The sequence below is a fragment of the Denticeps clupeoides genome, chromosome 3 (assembly GCF_900700375.1).
Source record: "Denticeps clupeoides chromosome 3, fDenClu1.1, whole genome shotgun sequence".
Classification (NCBI taxonomy): Eukaryota; Metazoa; Chordata; class Actinopteri; order Clupeiformes; family Denticipitidae; genus Denticeps; species Denticeps clupeoides.
The window spans coordinates 1,273,603-1,300,759 of NC_041709.1; the positions used below are offsets into that span (position 1 = coordinate 1,273,603).

The window sequence follows — 27,157 nt, forward strand, 5'->3', positions numbered from 1 at the left end:
AAGCAGCTGAAAACCCACTTGTTCAAAAAGTATTTCAGACGAATCTAAATCTTACACACACATACTCACACTGCACAAAATAAAAAAAAATTCCTCATCTAGCACTTAACAATCTCCGAGCATGTTCTTTTTCTGACAAGTTGGGCCTTATCGGGGCTCTTAGTTTTGTAAACTCAAACTCTATAGAAACCGAATGAGAACTGCTGGTGTCAGTCTCTTGTAAGTCTCTTTGGATAAAAGCGTCTTCTAAGTAAAGTAAAGTAAAGTAAAGTACATTGTCACGGCAGAAAGCGAACCGTAGAAGATAAGAGGGCCTAGCGGGTAACACACTCGCCTTTGAACCAGAAGACCCAGGTTCAAATCCCTCCAGGGGGGGACTGTCCCTGTAACTACTGATTGTAAGTCGCTCTGGATAAGGACGTCTGGTAAACGCCTCAAACGTAAAAAGTTAAATATACAAATAAATAGTCCTAAAAAAAGGTAGTGTGGCCAGAGGGGAGAGGGGTGTTGGCCGACAGACGTTCCCTTCATTTGTACTGTGAGACGTGTTGGTTGCTGGTTTTTTTTGGGGGGGGGGGGGGCGCCGCACCCCCTTCGCACCCCCAGCCCCTCCTCCCGCGCCCGAGCGCCACCAAGGCTCGCGCATCGCGACTGTCACCTTTAAATCGACCCAGGCGCGCCACGTGACCACGTCGCGTTTCGGTTCGTTGAACCGTCGGCTCGTTGAGCGGCAGCGCGGTTCGTGTGCTGCATGATAGTAGAAGGTTTTCACGGTCTGATCCCGGACTTCGACTCGCTCCGAGGTGAACTTGCGGTCGGGTGAGTTAAAGACTGAGACGTGTGGCGTGGCGTGGCGTGGCGGACACGCGGGAACAGCCGACTTCCGGGTGGCCGTGGGGTCCCACCACGCTCCGTGGGACGGGGCTTTCACGGTCTCAACTAAAGGATTCTGGACATTTATTAACAACTGCGCGTAACAGCGTTTAAAGCGCCGAGGGGACATTTACACCCATTCTCTACGTCATATCTAAACGTGTATCAATATGCGGTTTGTAAAACTTAGTTTTCTGGCCTAATATTCCACTTCCGGCTGCTGCCGCTAGGGGTCCTCTTTCACATCCATGAACCTCCTACTCAGAGTCAGCATCCTTCTCCCAACATAGCAGACACCCTTATACAGGGACAGTCCCCCTGAAGACACTCAGTTGTGGCTGTAATGGCCTAGCGGTTAAGGAAGCGGCCCCGTAATCAGAAGGTTGGCGGTTCGAATCCGCCAGGGTGCCACTGAGCAAGGTACCGTCCCCACACACTGCTCCCCGGGCGCCTGTCATGGCCGCCCACTGCTTACTGTGGGTGATGGGTTAAAAGCGGAGGACTGCACCGTGTACTGTGCTTTTTTACTCACGATTAAGAGATTTGCTCAGGGTTTGAACCTGTGACTTTGTGCTCTTCTGGTTCATAGGCGAGTGTGGGTTACTGCCAACCATACACACTCTGTGTCTCTCCTCTGTACACGTCCAACCAACGCAATCTTGCGTGTCCCCATAATGTAAACGTTCCCTGTCAATCTTGCAATCGGTCACACGTCCCCTCTGCCACCCTTCTCCGTAGTTATATGCCATGATAAATGTAAGTGGGGTACAACATGGGGTTAAAGTTTTCGCTGTGCTGAAATGGGATTAAATATTGTCCTGGAAAAATATTGACTCAGTGTGGCGGAGGTTGTCTCGCGGCAGCTGGTCGCTCTTCCACGGACTGCTGCTGTAGATGCTTCAGTAAGTCACTGGATTGCTTCTGTCAGAAAATCTGCACCTTGCACCCTGTGCTATAAATGATCCGGTAATGGAAGAAACAAAATGTCTGCATCACGCTCACACGGGTATGGTGAGAATTGCCACATCAGAGGACATGACCATATGTCCTGTGCCGGTGCAGGACGCCCCCATGTGTGCTCAGAAATGGCATAAAGTCTCACGCTAAACTTTTATTAATTGTTACTGCTGCATTTACATTTCTAAAGTAAAGTGGAGTGATTGTCATTGTGATACACTGCAACACAGCACACGGTGACACAACGAAATGTCCTCCGCACATTTTGGCCGCTTCCTTAACCGCTAGGCCACCACTGCCGCGTGACGGGATGCCACCATTGCATTAAGTGAAATTTTCTTGCATCTGGACTATGTTCTATGTGATGCACTGGACATCCCCAGAACTAGTGGTCAGAACTATGAACAGATGTGACATGTATGTAGTACATGTTGTGCCTTACTGCTGGGCAGTTCAATATATAGTTTTAGATTTAGATTAGATTCAACTTTATTGTCATTACACATGTACAAGTACAGGGCAACGAAATGTAGTTTAGGTCTAACCAGAAGTGCAATAAGCAGCAAGTGCAGGATACAGTTCAAATAATTTATATATATACATAAAGTGATATGTGCTATACATGAAGTGATATGTGCAGGAGTAGTACAGTGCAGTGATTATCAGGAGTGTATGGGGGGGCAGAGGAGTTCAGCAAGGAAACAGCTCTGGGGAAAAAAGCTGTTCCTAAGTCTGCTGGTTCTTGTCCGTGGTAGCCTGAAGCGTCTGCCTGAAGGCAGGAGAGAGAACAGTTCGTGGGCCGGGTGGGCCGGGTCCTTAAGAATACAGTCCGTGGGCCGGGTCCTTAAGAATACTGTGAGCTCGACGCAGACAGTGCTTCCTCTGGATTTCCTCAATGGATGGAAGTGGAGTCCCTGTGATGCTCTCTATTGTAGAGCGGTAGAAGTTCAACAGGATGGTAGTGGGTAGCTGGTTATTTTTTTAATGTTCTCAAGAAGAAGAGGCGCTGGTGAGCCTTCTTGACCAGGCTGGAGGTGTTAATGCTCCAGGACAGGTCCTCCTAGATGTAGGTCCCCAGGAACTTGAAGGATGTAACAGGCTCCACAGTCATCCCATTGATGTGGATGGGATCATGCGAGCCTCTTCTCTCCCCCCTGAAGTCCACAATGAGCTCCTTGGTCTTGGTGGTGTTTAGGAGAAGGTTATTTTCTGTGCACCAAGTGGCCAGATGCTGGACCTCCTCCCTGTAGGCAGTCTCATCGTTGTTGTCGATGAGACCTATCACCGTGGTGTCATCTGCAAACTTAATAATGTTTGATCCATACATAGGTCGGCAGTCATGGGTGAAGAGGGAGTAGAGGAAGGGGCTCAGCACACAGCCCTGTGGTACACCAGTGTTGAGCGTGACAGTAGTGGAGCGGATGTGGCCTGACCTTACATGCTGTGGTCTGCTGGTCAGAAAGTCCATATTCCAGTTGCAAAGTGAGGTGTTGATGTCCAGGGCTCTAAATTTAGAGATTAACTTAGAGGGGATGACAGTGTTAAATGCTGAGCATCCTAAAATGTGTTAAATGCATCCTCTGTGCTCCTATTGCTACGGTACGCAAACTGGTGTGGGTCCAGAGTTGGTGGGAGAAGGTCCCTCAGATGTGCCAGGACTAACCGCTCGAAGCACTTCATGATTATGGGTGTGAGTGCTACAGGGCGGTAGTCATTCAGGCATGTTGGGCTAGAATGTTTCGGCACTGGTACAATTGAGGTAGATTTGAGGCATGTAGGAACAGCTGCTTGGGCGAGGGACATGTTAAAAATGTCTGTGAATACGCCAGCGAGCTGCTCAGCACATGCTCTTAAATAGTTGTGACAAAAGCCATACAATCAGTTTGAAAACTTCCCATTGGATGCACGCGAAACAGAACACTAGTCTCACTTGTTAAAACCAACTTCCATAATAAAATTATGTGAACTCTATAGGAATTTAGACCAAACTATTGCACCAAAAATGTCAATGTATAATGGATGCCAAAACTGTGCAACACTTCAACTAAATAATGTTTATGCAAGACCAATATATGCACATAAAATGACCAAGATGGTGTGATGCAAGTGCTAGCCAGGGATCTAATACCAGGTAATTATGTTCTTTATGCTTTGTGCGTGTTTGTGCAATTAATTTCTATTTTGTTCAATTTCCAAGTCAAACTGACAAACTAGATATAAAGCTAGCACAAAGTTTAGGCTTCACTGAGAAGTGTACTGCAACTCTGCAGTTGTTAAAAGGTCACGCAGCTGTGGATAGGGGTCATGCATATCTAGGGCGCGGTCTAACAGTTAAGGAAGCAGGCCCGTAATCAGAAGGTTGCCGGTTCGAATCCCGAGCCACCAAGGTGCCAATGAGGTGCCCCTGAGTAAAGCACCGTCCCCACACACTGCTTCCTGGGCGCCTGTCATGGCCGCCCACTGCTCACTCAGGGTGATGGGTTAAATGCAGATGACATGTTTCGTTATGTACATCGTGTGCTGTGCTGCAGTGTCTCACAATGACAATCACTTCACTTTCACTTTTTCCACTTTCCTATCAAATGAACAGCTATTCCAACTGTGATATCTGCATTTAGATTTGACCTGAACATTTTCTCTACATTTACTACACTTATGGCATTTGGCAGATGCCCTTATCCAGAGTGACTTACAATGTGCTTGATTCAATGTGTTTGATTCAAGACTTTTACTTTTTTCATGTTCATGCTGTAACCATTACAGCTACTGCCATTTAATGTATTATCGGATTCAATGGCAGGCATTCAGGGAGGTGAAGGCAAGTGGTCAGACATGTTTAACTGATGTTGAAAGGGCAGAGCGAGGCCACCAAAAATCCAGGTGCAGAAACAGAGGCAGAAAGGAAAAAGCTGCATGAGAAGGCAATCCTAAGAAGAGTACAAATTAAATTAAAAAAGGGAAAGAAAAAGACAGTATCGTGCCATATTTAATATGACAAAATCATCAGTGGTAGCTCAAACCCAGTAGCAGCATCCACACACACCACAGTCCTTCAGTGGGAGGAGTTAGTTGTGTTCTACCCAAATCAGTTCTCGTGAAGCTTGCTGCACAGTCTGGCTTTATAGCACCAGAGACGGGAAATCAGACAAACAGTAGACTTTTTATGTTTATAAATGCCCAGGATGGAAGGATTAAGTGCCATTTTTTTTTAGCTGAGACGTTAACCGTACCACGTGAAAACTTCTTCCTGATGTTGACTGCACTCAAAAACCAAATACGACTCGTCCAATTTGTGGAAGGACAACATTTGTGACGACACCTCGAATTCTGCATGACGACTGTGTTCATGTTCCAGATGACCAGCCAGCACAGGAAGTTACGTGGAAAGAGCGGGGCGTGGATGCAAAGGAACGACTACCGCGCACAGTACGCCAGAGCTGCGTCTGTGAATCACTCTCAGAGCTTCAAGAACAGTTTCCTGCAATTGCACAGCACATCAACATGAAACGTACACAGGCCACGGGACAAAGAGAACGGCGGCATTCGCGTCTTGCAAATGTTCACTTTGCAGTGAACTAGAGTTGTGAGGACCAGCTTGAGGTGCAGAGTGCACTGTGGAGCCGTGGTAGCATGACATTATTTACGGCAGCTGCAATGCACAAAGGGCCGTGCAAAAACGTACCTGATCTTCTCTGACACTAAGGAGAAGGAAAAGAACGCGGTCACTGCGTTCATTCAGCATCTCTGTGACAAGGAACTTCTGCCTAACCCGCCTGATGTGCAGGATGTTACTGAGGTCCTCTGGACTGGTGGAGTGCTGTTAAGTTTAACATATAATAGCCAGTACTAAGAGTTAAACTTGCATTGTATGAATATTTTAATTAAACCTGATGGACTGTTCAATATCAAATATATAAATGAACTTTGAATGTCTGGGTTATGATTATAAGTAAATTTCATTGAAATTAAAAAACTTCAGAGTACCCTTCATTAAATACTAGTACAATTAAAGTTGCAAATATTACATGAGCCATTAGTTTTGGGATGAATTAGAGCAGAGTCTGCAAGCCAGACTTTCTTCTCCTACTTCAGTTCCTGATCTCACAAAAGCTCTTCTCATAAAACCTTGTGGAAAGCCTTCACAGAAGAGTTGAAGCTGTTATAGGGGGTTACATTACATTAAAGCCTATGGATTAAGATTGAGATGTCATTACTGACAGATTGAAGTCTTGTTTTATTATATTTATGGGCTCTGCAGTATTTTTTTTAACTAGATTTAAGGATTACTTGTAATTTTTAATGTTAATTGAGGCCTTTTTTTTTTGGAAACACAAAATTAGGACTTTTTAAGGCTCGTGCTGCAAGTACTCAATATATAGAGTACTAAATAATACTAGAGTTGTCTGCACAGGTAAGGTTTGGTTTGTCCCATTGCCACACGGCAAACCAGAGACTTTTTGTGTGTATGTAGGGACCATGGCCTTCCTTGGAGCCACTATTTCCAGGGTGGTGAGGTGCCATTCCCTCTTCCCTCTGCCGTGTGGTGCCGGATCACGCCGCTACAGCAGCAGCAGCCAGTCAGACCACACCGCCGAAAAGAGCGTGCCCTACCAAAACACCCTGAAGCAGACTGAGGGCGGGGCCAGCGGCCCAACCAAGCCCTTGCCCCAGTCTGCAGATGTGGTGGTGATTGGAGGAGGCAGCCTGGGCTGCCAGACGCTTTACCACCTGGCCAAGATGGGCGTGTCCAACGCTGTTCTACTGGAGAGAGATCGGCTGACGGCAGGGACCACGTGGCACACAGCAGGTACAGAACATTAGAACCGTGCTGTAAACTTGCACTTGGTAATATTTAGGCAAAACGATGAAGACCAAAAATAAATGAAATATTATAAATATATAGACACTTTCCAGATGTTAATAAATTGGTCTTAAAAACAATTGAATTTATGCAGATGACTAATTAATGGGACAGATGGGAAAGGGTAGGGTCAGACAAGACGGAGACTGGCATCAAGGCATAGATTCATGCAGTAGGTCATGCATGGGCTTTTACTTTCATAGGATGAAACTGCATGGAAGAGTGGAGATCAGAGAATGCGTTGGCCTTATTAATCTGACTCCTTTAATTAGTGGCAATGTATTTGAACTCATCTGATGTACCTGGACATAAAGAGGCATGGCACAATAGAAGTTACAGGAGTTAATAGTTAGTATATGTAAAATATGTAAAAATGTTACTGAAAATCCAGAATTAGTGAAAAAGAAAGAGAGATTGAGAGGGAAAAGAGAACGAGCCAGGAGTCAAACTCCAGAGAGGGAGCCTGGACCTGGAGAAGCAGGGGGAGGGAAGAGAAAGCCCTGAAGCTAGGAAAGATCCCCAGCAGCTGAGGGGTAAAGAGCCATGCGAACGAGGTCTGAACACCTCCTTTATACAGGACGTGGCTGCCAAAGAGTTTGCCACAAATCAATCAGATTGCCCTTTGAAGTTTCTGCCGTGTTTAAACCGAACCCCTGATACAGAAATACAGTGGTCATCCACCTGTCATGGCACCTCAGGCCATTTGTTGGCCTTTTTGCACTTTTGAGGAGAAGGCCACAGCTTGGAGATAAAGTGGGGGTCTTTATTAACACATAATGTTAATTATGTGGACCTGGAATCTCCCCTCTTTCAAGGGGTATGCGGTTTAGGGTTAACTAAATACGTGGTTGTAAAGGCTTGTTTATATTTAGTGTCATATAAGGAAACCCCACGAGTTGGAGCTGAAAGCTATTATTTGACAGCATTAAAATTTTAGGTTTCTTAATTAAATACAGACTACAATACATGATTTATGGCTATTATTTATATTTTATTGACATGAATCAATTTATGATTAGGTTTGGTGTTTTCTGTTCATCGTGTACTTCAGTACTTACAGATAAAATAAGAAATATTTGATCTAGAAAATAAAGATTAGAGAACTACGTGCCACACTTCAATCACACCATTAACTAATCTAGCTAAATGTCATCTGCCATTTAGCCTGTAGGATTTCGAGAAACTGCAAGCTTTTTTACACCAGAAACTGTTTGCAGGTCTGTTGTGGCAGCTGAGGCCCAGTGATACTGAGGTGGAGCTGCTGGCCCACACCCGGAACGTGATCAGCTCCGAGCTGGAGATGGAGACCGGCCTGAACACTGGCTGGATCCAGAACGGTGGACTCTTCATCGCCTCCAACAAGCAACGGCTGGACGAGTACAAGCGGCTCATGTCGGTATGAAAATTGCTGAAGGCCTCCTTTGTTTTGCCATTTTTCCCGGTGTAGGTTTTGACAAAACTGGAATGGACCTTCCTCTTTAGAGAATATTTAGATGAACTTCTTTTTATCTTACTTTTGTATAGAAATTGTATTCTTGTCCTAATGAACCAGAACTGATCACTTTATCGATGGTAACATGGAAGCACGTTGTAAGTCTCTCTGGATAACGGCGTCTGCCAAATGCCTTAAATGTAAATGGAATGAGCAAGACTTCATTAATGTCTGATATGTCATAAGTTAGTGTATTTTTGTATGCTGTGTTTTTGTTTCTCAAATATGTCGAAAAAGGTGGTGGTCTTACTTTCACTAGATGAAATATAGTCAATTGTATGTAGTGTAAAATGTAGTCAAGTACAATATTTTTTAATTGATTCTTTAATTTATCTGGGAACAAGGGAGTCCTATTCAGCACAAAACTTTTATATTAAACCAGCAGTCAGATTAACTTGCAAGCAAATATCTTTTAATATTAAAGGTTATATTAGAGCAGGAGAGGAGAAAAAGAGAGAGACTACAAATATCTCTCTAGGTACACAGTAGCTCAGCTCTTACCATTTTGTGAGGAGGAGGCATGAACCATGCTGAAGTTCCCAGGCTTTTCTAACAGAGACACCATGGTACTTTTGGTTATCAGCATGACGCTGGTGTTATTGTGATCTTGATATTTCTGCATGGCTGGACATTTAGCTTCTGTGATGATGCAGATTTACATTTACATTTACAGCATTTATCAGACGCCCTTATCCAGAGCGACTTACAATCAGTAGTTACAGGGACAGTCCCCCCCCCTGGAGCAACTTAGGGTTAAGTGTCTTGCTCAGGGACACGATGGTAGTAAGTGGGATTCGAACCCGGGTCTTCTGGTTCATAGGCGAGTGTGTTGCCCACTAGGCTACTACCACCCACCATCCATCTCTGTCGCTGTCATGTTGGTGCTTTTCCTAAACAACAATAAAAAAATGAAGTATTATAAAATAAGATGCTAGTCATTATTAAGGCACATGTGATTTCCTGCTCCTCCAGCTGGGAAAAGTGTACGGCATTGAGTCCTTTGTGCTGTCGCCCGCGGAGACCAAGGACCTCTACCCGCTAATGAACGTAGATGACCTCTATGGGACACTTTACGTTCCCAAAGACGGCACTATGGATCCTGCTGGCACATGTACCACCCTGTCTAGGGCAGCGAGTGCCAGGGGCGCCACGGTAACATTTAACATCAACTGTAACGTTTTTACAGTCATTGCATGTCTGTCAGTGTGTGTTCTCTGTTCATGATCCTGTTGTAGGTGATTGAGAACTGTCCAGTAACTGGAATCCAGGTGAAGGAGGATCATCTGGGTGTGAGGAGGGTGAAGGCAGTAGACACGGACTTTGGGACGATTGAGACGCCCTGTGTGGTCAACTGTGCAGGTTTGGTACCTGCAGATTGATCTGAATAGCTAGCCCATAATTCTAGATAATATAACTGTTTAAAAAATGTGTAGTGTGCAAATGGGCCCACTTAAGGCACAGTCAGACATTTGGGGGAAAATCTTTTTCAATTAATTTTTGCTCAAGATCATTTTTTCCCCCTGTTTTCGGGGCAGTGGTGGCCTAGCAGCCACATAATCAGAAGGTTGCCGGTTCGTATGCCGATCCACCAAGGTGCCACTGAGTAAAGTTCCGTCCCCACACACTGCTCCCCGGGCGCCCACTGCTCACCAAGGGTGATGGTTAAAAGCAGAGGACACATGTCGTTGTGTCACTGTGTGCTGAGCTGTATATCGCAAAGACAATCAATTCACTTCAGAGTCAGAAATGTGAAGAATCTCGAGTGGTCTCAGCCTAGAATAACCACCAGTTCTCAATTTTTAGTTTCCCTCTAATTTCTAATTCTAACGTCTAAGAACTTCTAATTTGTAGTTTAAAGTTTATGAGACTCAAACGTTACTGGAGTCTCATATTCTTCACTCTTTATTCTTTACTGATATAGAACAGCAGGGTTTGTTATAGAGCACCTGAACGTCCTCATCTTCATGTTTGGACGTGATTCAGCAAGTCTTTTGTTTGCAGGTGTCTGGGCCACGAAGCTGGGTCAGATGGCTGGGGTTAATGTTCCGCTCATTGCTATGCATCACGCCTATGTTGTCACAGAGAGGATCGAAGGGATCCAGGTAAAGATGTCACCATATTTGATCCATATTTGAGCCTTACAAATTACAAATACATTTACACCATTTACCAGACGATCTTATCCACAGCGACTTACAATTACAGGGACAGTCCCCCCCCTGGAGCAACTCAGGGTTAAGTGTCTTGCTCAGGGACACGATGGATTTGAACCTGGGTCTTCTGGTTCATAGGCGAGTGTGTTACCCACTAGGCTACCACCACCCTTTAGACCAAACAGATGTCTGTTTTCAGTACCCCTACAATATGTCAGAAGTTCTGGTCATGATGACCAATCGCTGCAAATACCCTGCCATTAATGAGGCTGGTTTAACATGGCCAATAAAAGCCTTTATTCTTGAGATAATGTCATATAGAAAGACTTGCAGCTGACCCATTATTCGAACAGCAGAGGGTGCTGTGATACAGAAGACCGTAAAGCACGGGTCCATGAATACACTAATGATCCGATCTGATCTCTATTATCTATTATCTCTTCTTTCTCCCCTTTTCTCTTTGACACCGTAATTCTCCCTCAGATCAGTCTTTCCTGCTGTGTTTTTGTTCCCCGTGTACATCCCTCTCTACATCTTTGTCTGTCTTCCCCTATGTCCTGAAGGTGTTATAGAGGAGCCTCTTTCTGTCCTCCGTATTCCTTACGCAACGCTGACATCTTCACACTGCACTGCAAAAACACAACGGAAACGATGAAAACCGCTTTGCCACAGATGAGGGCCTCTGTGTGGGTTATGCAATCTGTCAGCTGTAATGGCCCGGCCTGCATGTGTGTGACACAAAGTGATGTGAGTCTCTGTGTGTTGGGTTTTACTGTATACTCACCCCCACCCCGCGTCATGCGCTAATTTGTGCGCTTGGCCAGAATTATACACTGATGATGTCAGGCGCGCTGTAATGAGACCGATGACCAGCATGTGCTCACTGATCTGGATGCGGGACTGAGGCGTTCTGGACCGGCAGGGATCCGCAGTTGAGGTTACACACACTACATACATCCGATGAAGTAAACCCTGGCTAATTTAAATGTCACCGCTGAAGAGATCTATGCATCACTTTTCATCATTTTCAGTTATTATCCTAGTGACCCTGAACTGGAAATAATCCGGCAAAAACAAATGTATGGATTATTTGAAAAGCTGCTGGTGGCTTGTTGTGTTTCTGTACTTTTCTGTAGTTTTCACAGTTTCCGTGTAATACGTGTTAGTTTGCTAATATGTCGTCATATACACTTTTAGTATTTCCTCATTCGGAACACTTTACACCTCCACCTGTCAGTACGTCACATGATGAATTGGAGTACGAGGTCCCGTTTACATTCTTCCTCCACATCACTCTGTTCTCTTTGCTTGTAATACATCTTGCTCACTGAGCTGTCTGCAAACTCGGGGTATCCACTACAAATCCAAATGTGCAGATAGGTTAATATACATAAATATTTACTAGTTTGGTAGTCATATATATGATATTAGTGAACATTTACCCTGCACCATATCTTATACAGCACCACCAAAATGTACACCGTAATGTTAAATGTGGATTAAACTGTACGTGAAAAGCATTGGCATGTTCAGTAATGACATTTTTTACTAGTTGCTTGCTTGAAGGAAGGAGCCATAAAAACAAACGTGTGAAAAGACCTTGCCTTTTTATGCCTGTATATGTAGAGGACAGCAATATGTGATGTGAATATGTGAATAAATGATGTGATAGGCCCTAGGGAATTGAGCCTGTATTTAGTGAATGGGCGTTAGAAGAAGTGAAAGCCTGGTAGGAGGTTTACTGAGTCTCGTCACAGAAAAAAAAAAAAAAAAAATCACCCATCTTCTTTCGCTCCTCCAGAACATGCCCAATGTCAGGGACCACGATGCATCTGTCTACCTGCGTCTCCAAGGTGACGCGCTGTCTGTGGGCGGCTATGAGCAGAACCCCGTCTTCTGGGAGGAGGTGAGTGTGTTTCGCTGTGCTGCATGGAGCATTGTGCGAAATGTGCTCTTTGTGACGAGTGTGTGGGAGTGTGTTGGCTTCGGCACGGTGTGTGATTTGTTCACCCGTTGTTAGTGGATTACCATACACCAATTTTGTTACGTTCGCCCTTCAGGCCTGTGCTTTGATGTTGTACCTCAGCTGTACACACAACATTAGAACCACAGCTCTGGACTCCATAAGGCCTCTGCTGTGTCGGATTATGGGACACTTCCTGTAGTGCAGCAGGGTGCATTATCCTCCAGATCATGAGGCCACCGCAACAAAGCAACTTCCACATGCAGGACCCAAGGTTTCTCAGCAGACTGAGCTGAGTTTGGAATCTTTCTTAACTTGGCCATGCACTCTGCCCAATGCCTGTTACATCCACCCCCTTTTCAGGCACCTCACTTTAATGTTGTGGGTGATATGCACACCAAATGCTAAAGAGTTCAATACTAAAGGCGCTGAAGTCTTCTGTAATGCACAGAGATAATGTGTGTGTGTGTGTGTGTGTGTGTGTGTGTGTGTGTGTGTGTGTGTGTGTGTGTGTGTGTGTAGCCAATTGCTGCACACATAATTATACACTGTATAATCATGTTCAGGGCGTTATGTTTTTAAAAAGCTCTCCCCGCTCAGACATTCAGTGACCCCTGACCCCCTCCAGAGTCAATAACACTCACCTATTTGCAGCCTGTGTAGTGTTTTCTAATTACACTCATACTTGTGCAAACAGAAGAATAAGATCCTGCTTGTTGCAGAAAAAGAGGTTGATAAAAGGAGAGAAATTTGTCAGAAAATTGACTTTTATAAATAGCTTTCAGCTGGACTATGAGCTGGGTGTGTTTTTGTGTGTGTGTGGTTGCTGGCTATACTCTCAGCCTCTACACCTTTTTTGTATTTTTAATGTTTTCTCAAGCTGCTACCTTGGCACACACTCCCTGCTAATGACATCAGCAGTTCAGAGGCTCCATCATCATGATGATGCGCACACTGTAACACATATATATCACACACACACACACACACACACACACACACACACACACACACACACACACACACACACACACACAAACGGCCCAACCAGACCTCGATAAGACAAAACAAAAACTTATTATTATGAGGCTTGTTGCCTATATTTCTTAAAAGATAATGGCCAGTGTGTATTTGTGCTTTGTGCATAAGTGTGTTGTACTCATAGCTGTGGTGTCCCTGCGCAGGTCTCTGATAAGTTTGCTTTCAGTCTCTTTGACCTGGACTGGGATGTCTTCATGCAGCACATAGAGGGAGCCGTTAACAGAGTGCCAGCCCTGGAACGCACTGGAATAAAATCTACTGTCTGTGGACCAGGTAACACACACACAGAGAGAGTGTAGTGATTGTCACTTGTGATACACAGCAGCACAGCACACGGTGCACACAGTGAAATTTGTCCTCTGCATTTAACCCATCACCCTGAGTGAGCAGTGGGCAGCCATGACAGGCGCCCGGGGAGCAGTGTGTGGGGACGGTGCTTTGCTCAGTGGCACCTCAGTGGCACCTCAGTGGTACCTTGGCAGATCAGGATTCGAACCGGCAACCTTCTGATTACGGGGCGGCTTCCTTAACCGCTAGGCCACCACTGCCCCAGATTTAATCCACTGCTTGGATGTGTCCACTTTGTGCAATGAAATAATCAGTCTATACAGGGTGGGCCATTTATATGGATACTCCTTAATAAAATGGGAGTGGTTGGTGATATTAACTTCATGTTTGTGGCACATTAGTATATGTGAGGGGGGCAAACTGTTCAAGATGGGTGGTGACCATAGTGGCCATTTTGAAGTCGGTCATCTTGAACGTTTGTTTTTTTTTTTTTTTTGTCAGATTTTTTGGTAATTTCACAAGAAAAACAATGGTGTGCTTGGTTTTAACGGAACTTTATTCTTTCATGAGTTATTTACAAGTTTCTGACCACTTATAAAATGTGTTCAATGTCACCAACCCTTCCCATTTTATTAAGGTGTATCCATAAAAATGGCCCACCCTGTAGATTCAATGGTAGGTGAGAGAATACATTTGTCAAAAGATATGAATTTAATTAGCATTTTCATGTTATTGTTCTGTCACCTATCATTGAAATTATAGAAGGATCATTTCCTTGTTAGTGGGCAAACTTACAAAAATCAGCAGGGGGTCAAATAATTATTTCCTTTGCAGTGTGTGTGGGTTTATACAGTGTGTGTGTGCGTGTGTGTGTGTGTGTGTGTGTGTATACACACACTGTATAAACACACACACACACACACACACCATCATAACACGAGACATGAAAGCAAGCACAGTCTTTGGTTCCAGTTCTAAAAACCACGTTCAGGCAGTATCCGGATAGGTGTGTGTGTGTGTGTGTGTATGTGTGTGGTGTACGGGATGGTAGTAGCCTAGTGGGTAACACACTTGCCTATGAACCAGAAGACTACAGAGTCACAGGTTCAACTCCCACTTACTACCATTGTGTCCCTGAGCAAGACACTTAACCCTAAGTTGCTCCAGGGGGACTGTCCCTGTAACTACTGATTGTAAGTCGCTCTGGATAAGAGCGTCTGATAAATGCCATAAATGTAAATGTAATGTAAATGGTGTGTGTGTGTATGTGCTTGGGCATTAAGCCCTGAGCGCCCAAAAAATGCAATTAAAACACCATATCAACTAAAAAATAGGGGCAGGTTTGTACGCAAGGTTTTCCAACAACTTCTGATCCAGCTAATTTGAGTGTGAGAAACTGTCTCTAAAACTTGCATGAACACCTCTGACATCACCCCTGCTCACAGGTGTTTTTGTTTTTTTCCCCCAAAGACCTGCATCTGCACACTGGTTGGTCTCATTGGCTTTTTGAGGTTCAGCGTCGTCAGTGGCGGTCAGGCTCTCATCTGCAGAGCTCCTCAGGGCTCTGTAATAAGAGATGACAGCTGTGAAATGCTGCTCTCATGCTGAGTGGTGCAGGTCACTGAAGCACAGTTCCTAGATCAGTGCCCAGATACCCCACGTCACTTCTCTCTGTTTCTTCATGTCAGAGTTGGACGTTATTTGACAGTTCATCTTGTCATCAGTGGGACTGTATAATAATGAAATGGTGTGTAATTTCTGCCGTGGGGACACATTAGATCCAGCACACACCGTACAGACCGTACACTGCCAACAGTTCCAGCACACAGTGTTGTTTTTCATTGAATTGATTGATGTGAGAATCATTTCACAGCAAATATTTGATTAAAATATTCTCAAATAAAATTGCATTAATGTGCAGTATAAGCAGAAGTGAGTTTTTTTTTTTTTTTTTTTTTTTTTATTGTGTAACTCATAGCGACATTTAAGCACAGTAATTTCATTCATGATGTTTATTTCTGGTTAGTAGATCTTGTAGTTTAGTGTTTTTTTTTTTTCTTGTTTTTTCCTCTCTCCCCTCCGTGTTCTGATTGAGCTGCTGTCTGTGCTCAATGGGTAGACAGTGTGCTGCGCTGAGCTTTCCTGAGGCATCATTAAATTTAATGGTGTGTGTGTGGTCTGGTTGCCTTTGTGTAAAAAGAGTCTGTTATGCACACCGGGACACCAGCAAAACCTCACCACTCCTCGCTGAGTTTTTTCGGCCGGGTTTGTGTGTCTGCACATGCATGTGTGCGTTTTGACAATGCTTCTGTAGAGTTATTGTGGTCAGTGGTCTCAGAAGAACTCGTTTAGGCTGTTGTTTTCAGATTAAATGGATCCTGTCATGTTTGTAGGTTGGAGGATCTGCATATTAAAGCATGGAATATTGTCCAAATTTCCATACAGGTTCCACCCTTCCGTCAGATCATCCATTCTTCCATCTAACTGGCCATTTGTGTCCCAGTTCTGCAAATATATTGCTGAATATTCTTAGAAGATGCTTTCTGCTGTTATATATTAACGTTCAATGTTAGAACTATTCTGATGATACTTACAAACATCCTTGAGTCGTCATGTCCTTTTATATCTTTATTTTATAACACGATCTCATTGACTCATTTTCCGTCAACGCTTAGTACTACTCACTGTTGGGACACTGGGTGCAAAGCAGGGATTCACCCAGGGCGGGGCACCAGCCTACTGCAGCATGACGCGTATTGTAATAAAAAAAATCTTCCTTTTCACCCATCACCCAGGCCTACTTTCAGGTGCTCAGTTGGAATCTAAAGACTTGGTGGCCAGAGCACTCTCTCTCTCTCTCTCTCTCTCTGCGTGGACTGGTGTAGGGGACTAAGAGCATAAAAGAGAACCTGTCCTGCACTTAAGATAGGATGAATAAAATATGTCTGTCTTCCTCTGCACTCTCTCTTTCTCTGACTGGACTGACACTCCAGTAATTCTCCCTCATGTGGAATAATGGCAAAGGTGTGTTTCCCACCATGTACGTTTATCTCGTTTTCACTCTACTTCATTCATCATCTTCTGACTGTCCTAACATGACATTAATCCGCTTTTTATTTGTTTTGTTTTTTGTCTTTAATATGATCAATCTTTATCTTACTTTTTTTAGCAAGCGTCATGGGACATTATTTTCCTTTTTTTTTTTTTTTGTTTAATGCAGAATCCTTCACTGCGGACCATAAGCCCCTGATGGGAGAAGCTCCAGAGGTCAGAGGATTTTTCCTGGGGTGTGGCTTCAACAGTGCAGGTGGGACACACACTTATACACACGTGGGCGCACACATTTTAACATGCACTATTCCTTAGTAATCTTAAGACTGGACTACTGCAACTCCCTTCTAGCTGGTCTACCTCCATGTACCATCCGACCTCTACAACTCATAAAAAATGCAGCAGCACGACTGATCTTCAACCTTCCCAAGTTCTCCCACACCACCCCTCTGCTACGTTCCCTCCACCGGCTCCCAGTAGCTGCACGCATCAGGTTCAAAATACTGATGCTGGCCTACAAAGCCAAACATGGAGTAGCACCATCCTACCTCACAGCCCTTATTACACCCCGCACTGCACCTCGTATACTCCGAGCCTCCAGTACTGCTCGCCTGGTCCCTCCATCTCTGAAGGTACGAGGAAGACGCTCATCTAGACTCTTCTCCGTCTTGACCCCTCGGTGGTGGAATGAACTTCCAGCTCAGTCACTGAGCACCTTCACACGGCAGCTCAAGACCTTCCTCTTTAGAGAGTATTTAGATGAACTTTTAACCTTCTTACTGTCTGACTTGTGTACAGAATCTACAACAGAGTGAATAAAAAGATTGTATTCATAGTTGGGGGTCCTAGTGAACCAGAACTGATCACTTCATCCATGGTAACATGGAAGCACGTTGTAAGTCGCTCTGGATACGGGCGTCTGCCAAATGCCTTAAATGTAAATGTATACACTCTCATGCACAGAGTCCTTGTCACACGCCTCTTTAATGAGTAATTTAACCCTCGCTGTCCTTTTGCAGCATGAGTGTTTATGACAAAGTGTGTGAGTCTCAGTCTCACTTCCATCCTCCGCACACAACAAGCACATATGGTAGCATGAATCCCAGCCCAAGGCTTACCCGCTCCAGCCCCGAGCGTGGCTGTAAAATGCCTCTGCTCAGGCAGCCTGAATCATTTATGCCTCCAGCCAACGACCTTTGCCACGCGGCGACCCTGCACTTACTCGCACCAGGACACCTGAACCGTCTTCCTCATTCTTTAGAAGGAATGAGACTTGAGAAAAGGAATTAGGACTCAAAAATAAATGATAGGACAACACACAGATAGACAGCAAGGGCTGGAGATGTGCACGGTCCAGCAAAGGTCTCTGGAGAACTATTGTAGTTTTGCTGATGTATCATTGCCAGCTGGGTTGGAGTAGTAATTCTCCTCACTATACCCCACCAGGGTCACCTTCTGCCTTCCAAAATCTGCTGACTTGCCCCTGGATACCTCATCAGCTCACCTTCACACGCCGCTGGACAACCGAGAGCCTCTCTCTGCACAAATAATGACGATTTAATTTCTCCTATATATTATTATGCATTTTATGCAAAACATGTTTATTATTTCATATTCTTTATGAGGCATTCTCAAGGTTTTTAAGGTTTTAATGGCAAGACTAGATACTTTACATTTACAGCATTTATCAGCCGCCCTTATCCAGAACGAGTTAGTCAGTAGTTACAGGGACAGTCCCCCCTGGAGACACTCAGGGTTAAGTGTCTTGCTCAGGGACACAATGGTAGTAAGTGGGGTTTGAACCTGAGACTTTGTGGTCTTCTGGTTCATAAGCAGCTTTGTTACACACTAGGCTACTACCACCCCTTTTGCTTTCGTAATTGTCATTGGCTGCTGCTATAGAGGGAGTTAATCTATTTGTGTCCCAATTAAAAAACAATCAAAAGTGGCAACTCAAAGTAATATTTTACATACAATTGAGGTGAAAATCTGAGTTCTGTTGCTCTATTTTCATCTGAAGATTATTATTCAGCTGTCGCATGATATCGCCTACCCAGAATCCTCTGGATGTACTGTTGGTTTTCAGGTCACATCAGAGGATCCCCATCAACACACTTTTCTTTTTCCCTTTGGGACTTTTTTGTGTGTGTGTGTGTGTGTGTCAGAACATTCCAAAGGAGAGAATCAGTATGCAGGGAAATGAAATAACTGAAGCCTTCCCTGCTGCTACCTCCTGTTGCATCAGTGGTGCATTGTGGGAGATTTCCCCCTCAGGGTATCCGCACTGAACTTCTGCACTGCAAGGGGTCAGACAGTCCTTTCCTCTTTCCTTTTTACTTTCCTTTGTGTCAGTGCTTTTCCCACACCATTTTCCTGTTTGTTTTTTTTATCCCTCCTTTTTGTAATTCTGCCATCCCTCTGCTGGCTGTACATTAAATTCCTCTGGTTGAATTAATTTTTTTTAATGCAAGTAATGTGCCCCTTTCTTACCTTCTCTTTACCATCCAGTGAGGTGAAGGGACAGATGTTACTTTGGATGCTCATGTAATTTACATTTACATTTATGGCATTTATCAGGCGCCCTTATCCAGAGAGACTTACAATCAGTATTTACAGGGATAGTCCCCCCGTGGAGCAACTTAGGGTTAAGTGTCTTGCTCAGGGACACAATGGTAGTAAGTGGGATTTGAACCTGGGTCTTCTGGTTCATAGGCGAGTGTGTTACCCACTAGGCTACTACCACCCTGTAATGATCTTCATCTCTAGTCCTTCGAATGTGTATGAAAACTCTCACTCTCTCTGCTGCCACACGTTTTGGCCAGCAGACCAGTAAGCTGCATCCTTTGGGTGTAATGAGACCGAGTCTGTCTCAGCCTCGGTCACGTGGTCCACCCTGGGGCAACAACATGGGTGTTATTGGGACGGGGCGGGCCGTAATTACTCATCAGAGCCAGGTTTTGGAGGGTGTCTCTAATGAGCTTGCGCTGTCACCGCCACTCCTGAACTGTGGCCCCCCGAGACGGTGGCAGAAAGCTGCGAAAATCTGGCCGCTGTCAGGCCCCCGCCTCTGCAGCTCCCCCCATGACGTCCTCGGTCCGAGTTCACGGTGACTGATTCCCCCATCAGTGGACCCAGCAGCCCCTCTGAGACATCATCTCAGCTTCCAGCCCGGATGACCAGTCTCCTTCTTTTTCGTTTGTCCTCCCCTGTCCCTGTGCTGCTGAAGCGGCCTAATCAGCTCATTGCCCTTCAGTGAGCGAACGGGGTTTTTCCTTTTTTCTTTTCTGCTGGTTTGCTTGGAGCGGTGAGGGTCTTCCTGGGTCGAGGTGAAGTGGCAGTGGGCTGTGGTGGGCCATCCTGGTAATTAGTCAGTAGGACTGCAGAGACCCGTCATAATGAAGTCATCTGCTAATGAGGAAAAGGTCTTGTCCTGAGAAAAAGGGATAAGGCGAACGCCACAGGCGGGGCCATGCGTCAGTCAGAATCATTTCTCTCATCGTGTTCCCTCAGTCTTTATTCTGTTTACCCGTCCTCCAAATCAACTCTTCTTCCACTGTTACGTCCTCCTGCACTTGTGTTCCAGCAGTATTAAATATCCACTGCTCTGCGCTGTCTCTCGCGCTTGCACATGCTGTCCTCCCACTGTCCTCCCACTCACCTTCACCGGGGACATGCTGGCCAAGGCTGCTCTTGGGTGTCTTCGAATATGTCCTATATATGCACTCTATGTATTTTGTCCATTTATACCTGAATCAGGACTGATTTCATGTGAATCGCCATAAAACATTTAATACCTGAAATTGGTCTAAATAAATGAATGTTACAGCAATGCCAAGCATCTAACTACCCATGTAGAAATATGGACTTATTAAGGAATGTCAGGTATCCAGGAGCTTGGATCTCAGTGTAAGTGCAGAAGTATTGAACACTGTGGGCATTATAAAATATAAGTATGTAGGATAAGGGCTGACATAGCAATAAACGCCCTTATCCAGAGTGACTTGAAAGTGAAGTGATTGTCGTTGTGAAACAGCAAACGGTGCACACAACGAAAATGTGTCTTCTGCTTTTGACCCATCACCCCTGGTGAGCAGTGGGCAGCCATGACAGGTGCCCGAGGGATTTAAACCTGGGTTCATCGGCAAGTGTCCTACCCGGTAGGCTACTATCACCCCAGGTCCGGCCTTTGCTTTAACGAACTTTCTCAGCCTGTCTGTAGAGCAGCACTGGGCGGAGGGCATTGTCCATGATGGATAAGCTTGTCTCTCAGCATAGTGTCCCCAGCACACCACCACAGCATCAGCTGGTTACCACCGACTCTTAGAACATCAGCTGGAGTTCTTTGCGGATATTGAAGCAGGAATCATAGTAACACATTAGGAACATGAACCTCCAGATCATGACACCAACTTTATTGGTGAAAGGTTGACCTCCTTCCTTTTTTTTTTTTAATTACACTCTCTCACACACTCACTCACTGTCATACCAGCTTAGTCCTGTTGCTCAGGGTTGTGGCACCTGGAGCCCATCCTGACACTGGATGCAGGGCGGGGACTCCCCCAGGGCAGGGCACACACACACAATCATAGACACCCACAGACTATTTGTTAATTCACACATGCCTTTGGATGGCATGAGGAAACCGGAGAACACGCCTCAAGGGAAGAGCATGTAAACTTACACATCTGGGATTCAAAGTTCCAAACTTGGAGGTGTGAGGCTCTACCATGCGGCCTGAATGGAATTACAACAATAGTAAATAAATAGTTTGTTAAATAGTTAAATAGTTTGAGATGGACTGGCTGCTGCTCAGCTGATGCGGCTTTGATTGACAGCTATTTGCCCATCAGGTATGATGCTGGGAGGAGGCTGTGGGAGGGAACTGGCACACTGGATCATCTACGGACGCCCAGAGAAGGACATGTATGGTTATGACATCAGGTACTGTACAAAAACGCAACTATATATGAGATGGGTCTTTGTTGCCAGATTTGTTTGAGAATAGAAAACAATTGCTAGTAAACGGTTAGAAAGGCTTAGAAAGAAATCATTTCTTACATCAATAAAACATGGTATTAAACACCATGGTCTGGTGTGGGCTTATGTGCGCTTCTCTGAAAATGTTCTCAGGAGGTTCCACCACTCGCTGACCAACAACAACCGCTGGATCCGAGAGCGCAGCCATGAGTCTTACGCTAAAAACTACTCTGTGGTTTTCCCGTTTGACGAGCCGCTGGCCAGCAGAAACATGAGACTCGACCCTTTCCACAAGGTCCACGTAGCTCCAAATCATCTGCACTCAATGAATTTTATCTGATTTTATCTTTTCTCATTTTGTACTCCTTTCATCCTCTCAAAGCCCATTACTGTAATATCTTTTTTTGCTCAACACATCCGCATCTTTAGGTTAATGCTCTGCCTTCTTCTTTCTCGCCCCACACACCCTTCCAGTTTCTTTCTGTTTTGGTTCTCTCCTCTGTTCTTGTTTTATTCTTCTTTTTCGCAGGTGAAGAAGGGGCGGGGGATGCGCGATGTGGCGGCGTGTCGCTCTCGCACGTTCACACTTTATCTCCATGTGGAGAGTCTCGCAGCAGGACACTGGCGGAGCGGAGAGATTAATGAGTGTCATTCCTGTGGGGGGAGCGGGCCTGTGTTAACAGCGCTCCTCTAGCTGCCTCTGTGCCAGCGCCCACCGTTGTCCAATTAACTAGGGAATAAAGAACGATTCCTCCCATTGTGCTCTCTCGCGAAGGACAGATTTAGCTAGAGTAAGCACAACCCATGTAACATAAATTAAAACTACGTCCCGGGTGATTTACTTCATCCGGACTGCACATTCATCCGTAATTTCGCAGGACGTGCCATTCCTTAGCGCGGTGATTTCAGCAGGACCGAGTACAATGAGACTTGTTGCTAAGCTACGGCTTAAAAAGACGCTGTTAATCTGGGAAGCGGCCCTGCCCTGTGGATATCGGGCCCCTGAATTAAACATGGTTCACTGTGAAGACACTTGCCACTCAGTTATGGCCGCACCGCCATCAGCGATGGCCCTAAATGAGACACTTAACCTGAATATTTCATCCTGCATCTTAGAGGAGAAAATGGCCCACGCTCTGATTGAGCCGGGGCTTTAACGTGTAACGTGGTGTGTGTGTGTGTGTGTGCGGAACTTGTCATGCTTTCTCTGTGTCCGGTATCAGCAGAGGATCCATATTCAGCCAAACTGTGGCAGGCTGCTCCAACGCTGCACTGGCATGGCAACGGCGGTATTATTTTTAGAACGTAGAATTACACAACATTATTATTGTCATTATGAATGCAATAAATAACAGTGTTTGGTGGCAAAAAAGACGGGCCGGGTGACGCACGAAGGAAGTCTGTCACTTCCAGGAAAGGCTGACGTGGGGGGCAGCCACAGTATTTTTTGAGGTGAAGCAGGAGGTTTTGATGGGAAAGTACAAGTCTGTGCTTCTTCATGTCCCCCTGAAGCGTTTATGTGCTATCGCATGTCACCACAGTGCTGTCTCGGTGGGGAAGAGAGATTTTACCAGATGTAAAATCCAAATGGCAAGCATTACCAGTTAAACTTGACATTTAGAGTCCCTGGTAGGGACAGAATGTGCATGTTGGGTCTGCTACGTTCCCTCCACTGGCTCCCAGTAGCTGCACGCATCAGGTTCAAAATACTGATGGTGGCCTACAAAGCCAAACATGGAGTAGCACCATCCTACCTCACAGCCCTTATTACACCTCGCACTGCACCCCGTATACTCCGAGCCTCCAGTACTGCTCGCCTGGTTTACATTTACAGTATTTATCAGACGCCCTTATCCAGAGCGACTTACAATCAGTATTGCAGGGACAGTCTCCCTGGAGCAACTCAGGGTTAAGTGTCTTGCTCAGGGACACAATGGTAGTAAGTGGGATTTGAACCTGGGACTTCTGGTTCATAGGCGAGTGTGTTACCCGCTAGGCTACTACCACCCTCTGCCTGGTCCCCCCATCTCTGAAGGTAAAAGGAAGACGCTCATCTAGACTCTTTTCCGTCTTGGCCCCTCGGTGGTGGAATGAACTTCCAGCTCAGTCACTGAGCACCTTCACACGGCAGCTCAACACCTTCCTCTTTAGAGAATATTTAGATGAACTTGTAACTTTCTTGTTGTCGAATTTGTGTACAGAATCTACAACAGAGTGAATAAAAAGATGTATTCATAGTTGGGGTCCTAGTGAAACGGAATTGATCTCTTCATCGATGGTAACTTGAAAGCACGTTGCAAGTCGCTCTGGATAAGGGCGTCTGCCAAATGCCGTAAATGTAAATGTAGTGTGGAAACAGGGATTGTAGTAATGGTTTTAATGGTGTGGCGATTGTCGTAATGGTTGCAGGTGCTGCAGGATCAGGGCTGCGTGTTCCAGGAGAGGCATGGCTGGGAGAGGCCGGGATGGTTCAGCAGACAGGGAGCGGCTCCAGTGAGTTTCTCATGTTCGAACGGCATGGATACTGCAATGTACCACTGTTTTCCACTGTTAGTGGGTACACAACTTCTTATGGGTTGTAATGAAAATGACTATAATTGGTTCAGGTTGAGAAGTATTCATTTATTTTCTATATAATTATATGCTTTATAATGTGTAACTCTCCAAAAAAACAAATAAGTGACAATGATGTTTTTTTTTTTTTTATGGGACAGGTTTTGGACTACGATTACTATGGTGCTTATGATGTCCCCCAAAACATCAACTATAAATATAATGATCTGCTGGGGAAGGAGTACACCTTCAGCTTCCCCCCACATCATGATGTGGTGAGTGTGTGGCTGCGTGTGTGTGTGTGTTGGAGTTAAAGAAAGAAAAAGAAAAATACATGCTTGTCTGTGTTTTAGATAAAGGAGGAATGTTTGGCCTGCCGAAATGCAGTAGCTGTGTTCAACATGTCCTACTTTGGGAAGTTCTACTTAGTTGGCCCAGATGCCAAAAAGGCTGCTGATTGGCTGTTTACTGCGGACGTCAACAAGGCTCCAGGTGCGTCTCGAGCTCTGCTGTTACCCACCCTTTACCCAAACGCAGAATTCCCACATCCTGACTGCTTTTTCACCGTCATTCCTTTCTCTTCTGCGATTTGACTGAAAGTTATGTGGTCGCGTGTATTTCAGGCTCCACTGTGTACACCTGCATGCTGAACAAGAACGGTGGCGCCGAATCCGACCTTACCGTCAGCCGCTTGGAGCCAGGCCTCACCCGACTGCCCTTGGCGCCGGAATTTAATGGTACGACTCAAGCATCCGTTCCTATGAAAAATAAAAAAAAGTGTCGCACACAGACTGATTAATGGTTGCGGTCAGTGGACGAGCAGATGGGGAGGACAGAGAGAGGACGTGAAGTCACAACTAGCGACTTGGCTGAATTCGTAATTCCTTCTGCTCACATGCGTAAACATCCACCCAGCCATTCTGCTGCCGCAGGCCGGCATGAGTAATGTGCCCCGCAGTGCTAATGGGTCATCGTTACTGCAACGCCATGCTAAGCAGATGGGCCACGTCACACTCATGAGGGTATCAGGGAGAAGTCGAATCGGAGTCGCCTTTTAATTGGACCTTTTTTTTTTTTTCTCAAGTGTAAAGTTAACAGTGATAGTCTGCATTAAATTAAAGCCACTTTATAAAGGAGCAAATGCGAGTGGTTCAGTAACCACTTATTCAGCACCACTGAGGATCATCGCTCTACTTTTGTATGTTTATTGTACAGGGTGGGCCATTTATATGGATACACCTTAATAAAATGGGACTGGTTGGTGATATTGAACACATTTTATAAGTGGTCAGAAACTTGTAAATAAGTCATGAAAGAATAAAGTTACGTTAAAACCAAGCACACCATTGTTTTTCTTGTGAAATTAACAATAAATTTGATGCGTCACATGACCCTCTTCCTATTGAAAAAACACAAGTTGGATCCAAGATGGCCGACTTCAAAATGGCCACTATGGTCACCACCCATCTTGAAAAGTTGACCCCTCACATATACTAATGTGCCACAAACAGGACGTTAATATCACCAACCATTCCCATTTTATTAAGGTGTACCCATATAAATGGCCCACCCTGTACTATGCTAGATTGTAGGTGGTTTCTCTTGCACTATTTCAGCTCCGTTAACAGTTTGGTTTCATTCAATACACATTTCTTTGTCCTGACTCAATGATTTAATGCATGCATTGCTGATATAAAAGGAATTTACCACACGGCCTTACATGTGTTTTTAGTGTGAGAAATCTTGTATGATTCTACTAGCGAGGCTTATCACATGTCTCAAGAAAATCAGCTGCAGCTCAGCATCAGTCAGACCCAGCTGGTCTGTGTGGTGATAGAATTTAGAATTTTGAGATCACTTAGAAGAGAGAACTACCAGCTTGGGATACACTGAAAAATTCGCCCACGCCCAGTTATCGGCGCCCCAAAAAACTTTAAAATGACCAAAAAAAAAAAAGAATGCTGTGGTGATGGCTGAGTGGGTTTCAGACCAAACGTGAAATGTGCTTCCCTCAGTAATTGCAGTGAAAGTACAGTTTAAAGGATTAAAATACTCTTGAGGGTTTTTTGGATGACCGGAGGTGCTAATCGAAGAGAAGGGATTTAAGTGAAGAGATCAGGTGACCGCCTGGCTTGGCCCACATTTAGTTAACAGCTGGTTACCCCTGTAGACTCAGCCACTGGTCTCCTCGCCGCTAAGTCAAGTGCTGAGAGGGTTGTTATGGTAACCAGAGAGCCTGCAAGGAGCAACGGAGCTGGGGCTATATTGAGCGTGTGGAGAAGATGCGCGCCTGTGGTGTGTAGGTGTGTGTGTGTTCGTGCCTGTGCATGGGTCAGGTTGAGAGACGGGTTCTGAGCGACCTTCCCTGCAGCTGCCAATTTGAGAGTTTAACAAGGTGTGTTTCTCTGCGGACGCCTGTGTGTTGCAGGTGACTCTTATTACCTGGCCGTTGGTGGTGCCGTGGCCCAGCACAACTGGAGCCACATTCAAACAGTGCTGCAGGACCGGGGTTTCCGCTGCTCTCTTATTGACCAGTCGGAGCAAATGGGTATGATCAGCATCCAGGGACCGAAGAGGTGAGCATCAGTTAAGGGACCACTTTCACTGAGGACTTTTACACTTTGTTTACGCTTTTCCCCATTTTATAATGTTGCCCTCACACTCTACCCCTCATCATACCTCAGTATGCCTGCACTAACTATACCTCTGTTCTACTTCCAGATATCCATACAGCACCTTTACTTCTGGTTAACAACAACAACAACATTTATTTCTTATATAGCCCAAAATCACATACAGTACGTCTCAATGGGCTTTGACAGGCCCTACAGTTGACACCCCCCACACTTGACCCTTAGTTAACCCATCCTACATATGCCCAGTTTATGTAACAATATTCTACGCCTAAACCCAAAATACCATGTTTCCTATACTCAGTCCCTTCATAA

The 27,157-nt window shown here is 45.1% G+C and overlaps 1 protein-coding gene across 3 annotated transcripts in view; it reads left to right on the forward strand.

Annotated features, from left to right (window-relative positions):
- The first annotated feature begins 637 nt into the window (after positions 1–637).
- sardh (sarcosine dehydrogenase) overlaps positions 638–27,157 on the forward strand; it is a 36,549-nt gene continuing 10,029 nt past the window's right edge. For all 3 annotated transcript variants that reach the window (XM_028971053.1, XM_028971054.1, XM_028971055.1), the window contains exons 1-16: positions 638–819; positions 6,302–6,637; positions 7,909–8,087; positions 9,156–9,335; positions 9,419–9,542; positions 10,185–10,285; positions 12,138–12,242; positions 13,484–13,613; positions 16,849–16,935; positions 21,530–21,620; positions 21,810–21,951; positions 24,066–24,149; positions 24,371–24,484; positions 24,563–24,701; positions 24,833–24,946; positions 26,638–26,785. In XM_028971053.1, the coding sequence (XP_028826886.1) occupies positions 6,307–6,637; positions 7,909–8,087; positions 9,156–9,335; positions 9,419–9,542; positions 10,185–10,285; positions 12,138–12,242; positions 13,484–13,613; positions 16,849–16,935; positions 21,530–21,620; positions 21,810–21,951; positions 24,066–24,149; positions 24,371–24,484; positions 24,563–24,701; positions 24,833–24,946; positions 26,638–26,785 (2,069 nt within the window). In that variant the 5' untranslated portion in view covers positions 638–819; positions 6,302–6,306. The remainder of the gene's footprint in view (positions 820–6,301; positions 6,638–7,908; positions 8,088–9,155; positions 9,336–9,418; positions 9,543–10,184; positions 10,286–12,137; positions 12,243–13,483; positions 13,614–16,848; positions 16,936–21,529; positions 21,621–21,809; positions 21,952–24,065; positions 24,150–24,370; positions 24,485–24,562; positions 24,702–24,832; positions 24,947–26,637; positions 26,786–27,157) is intronic.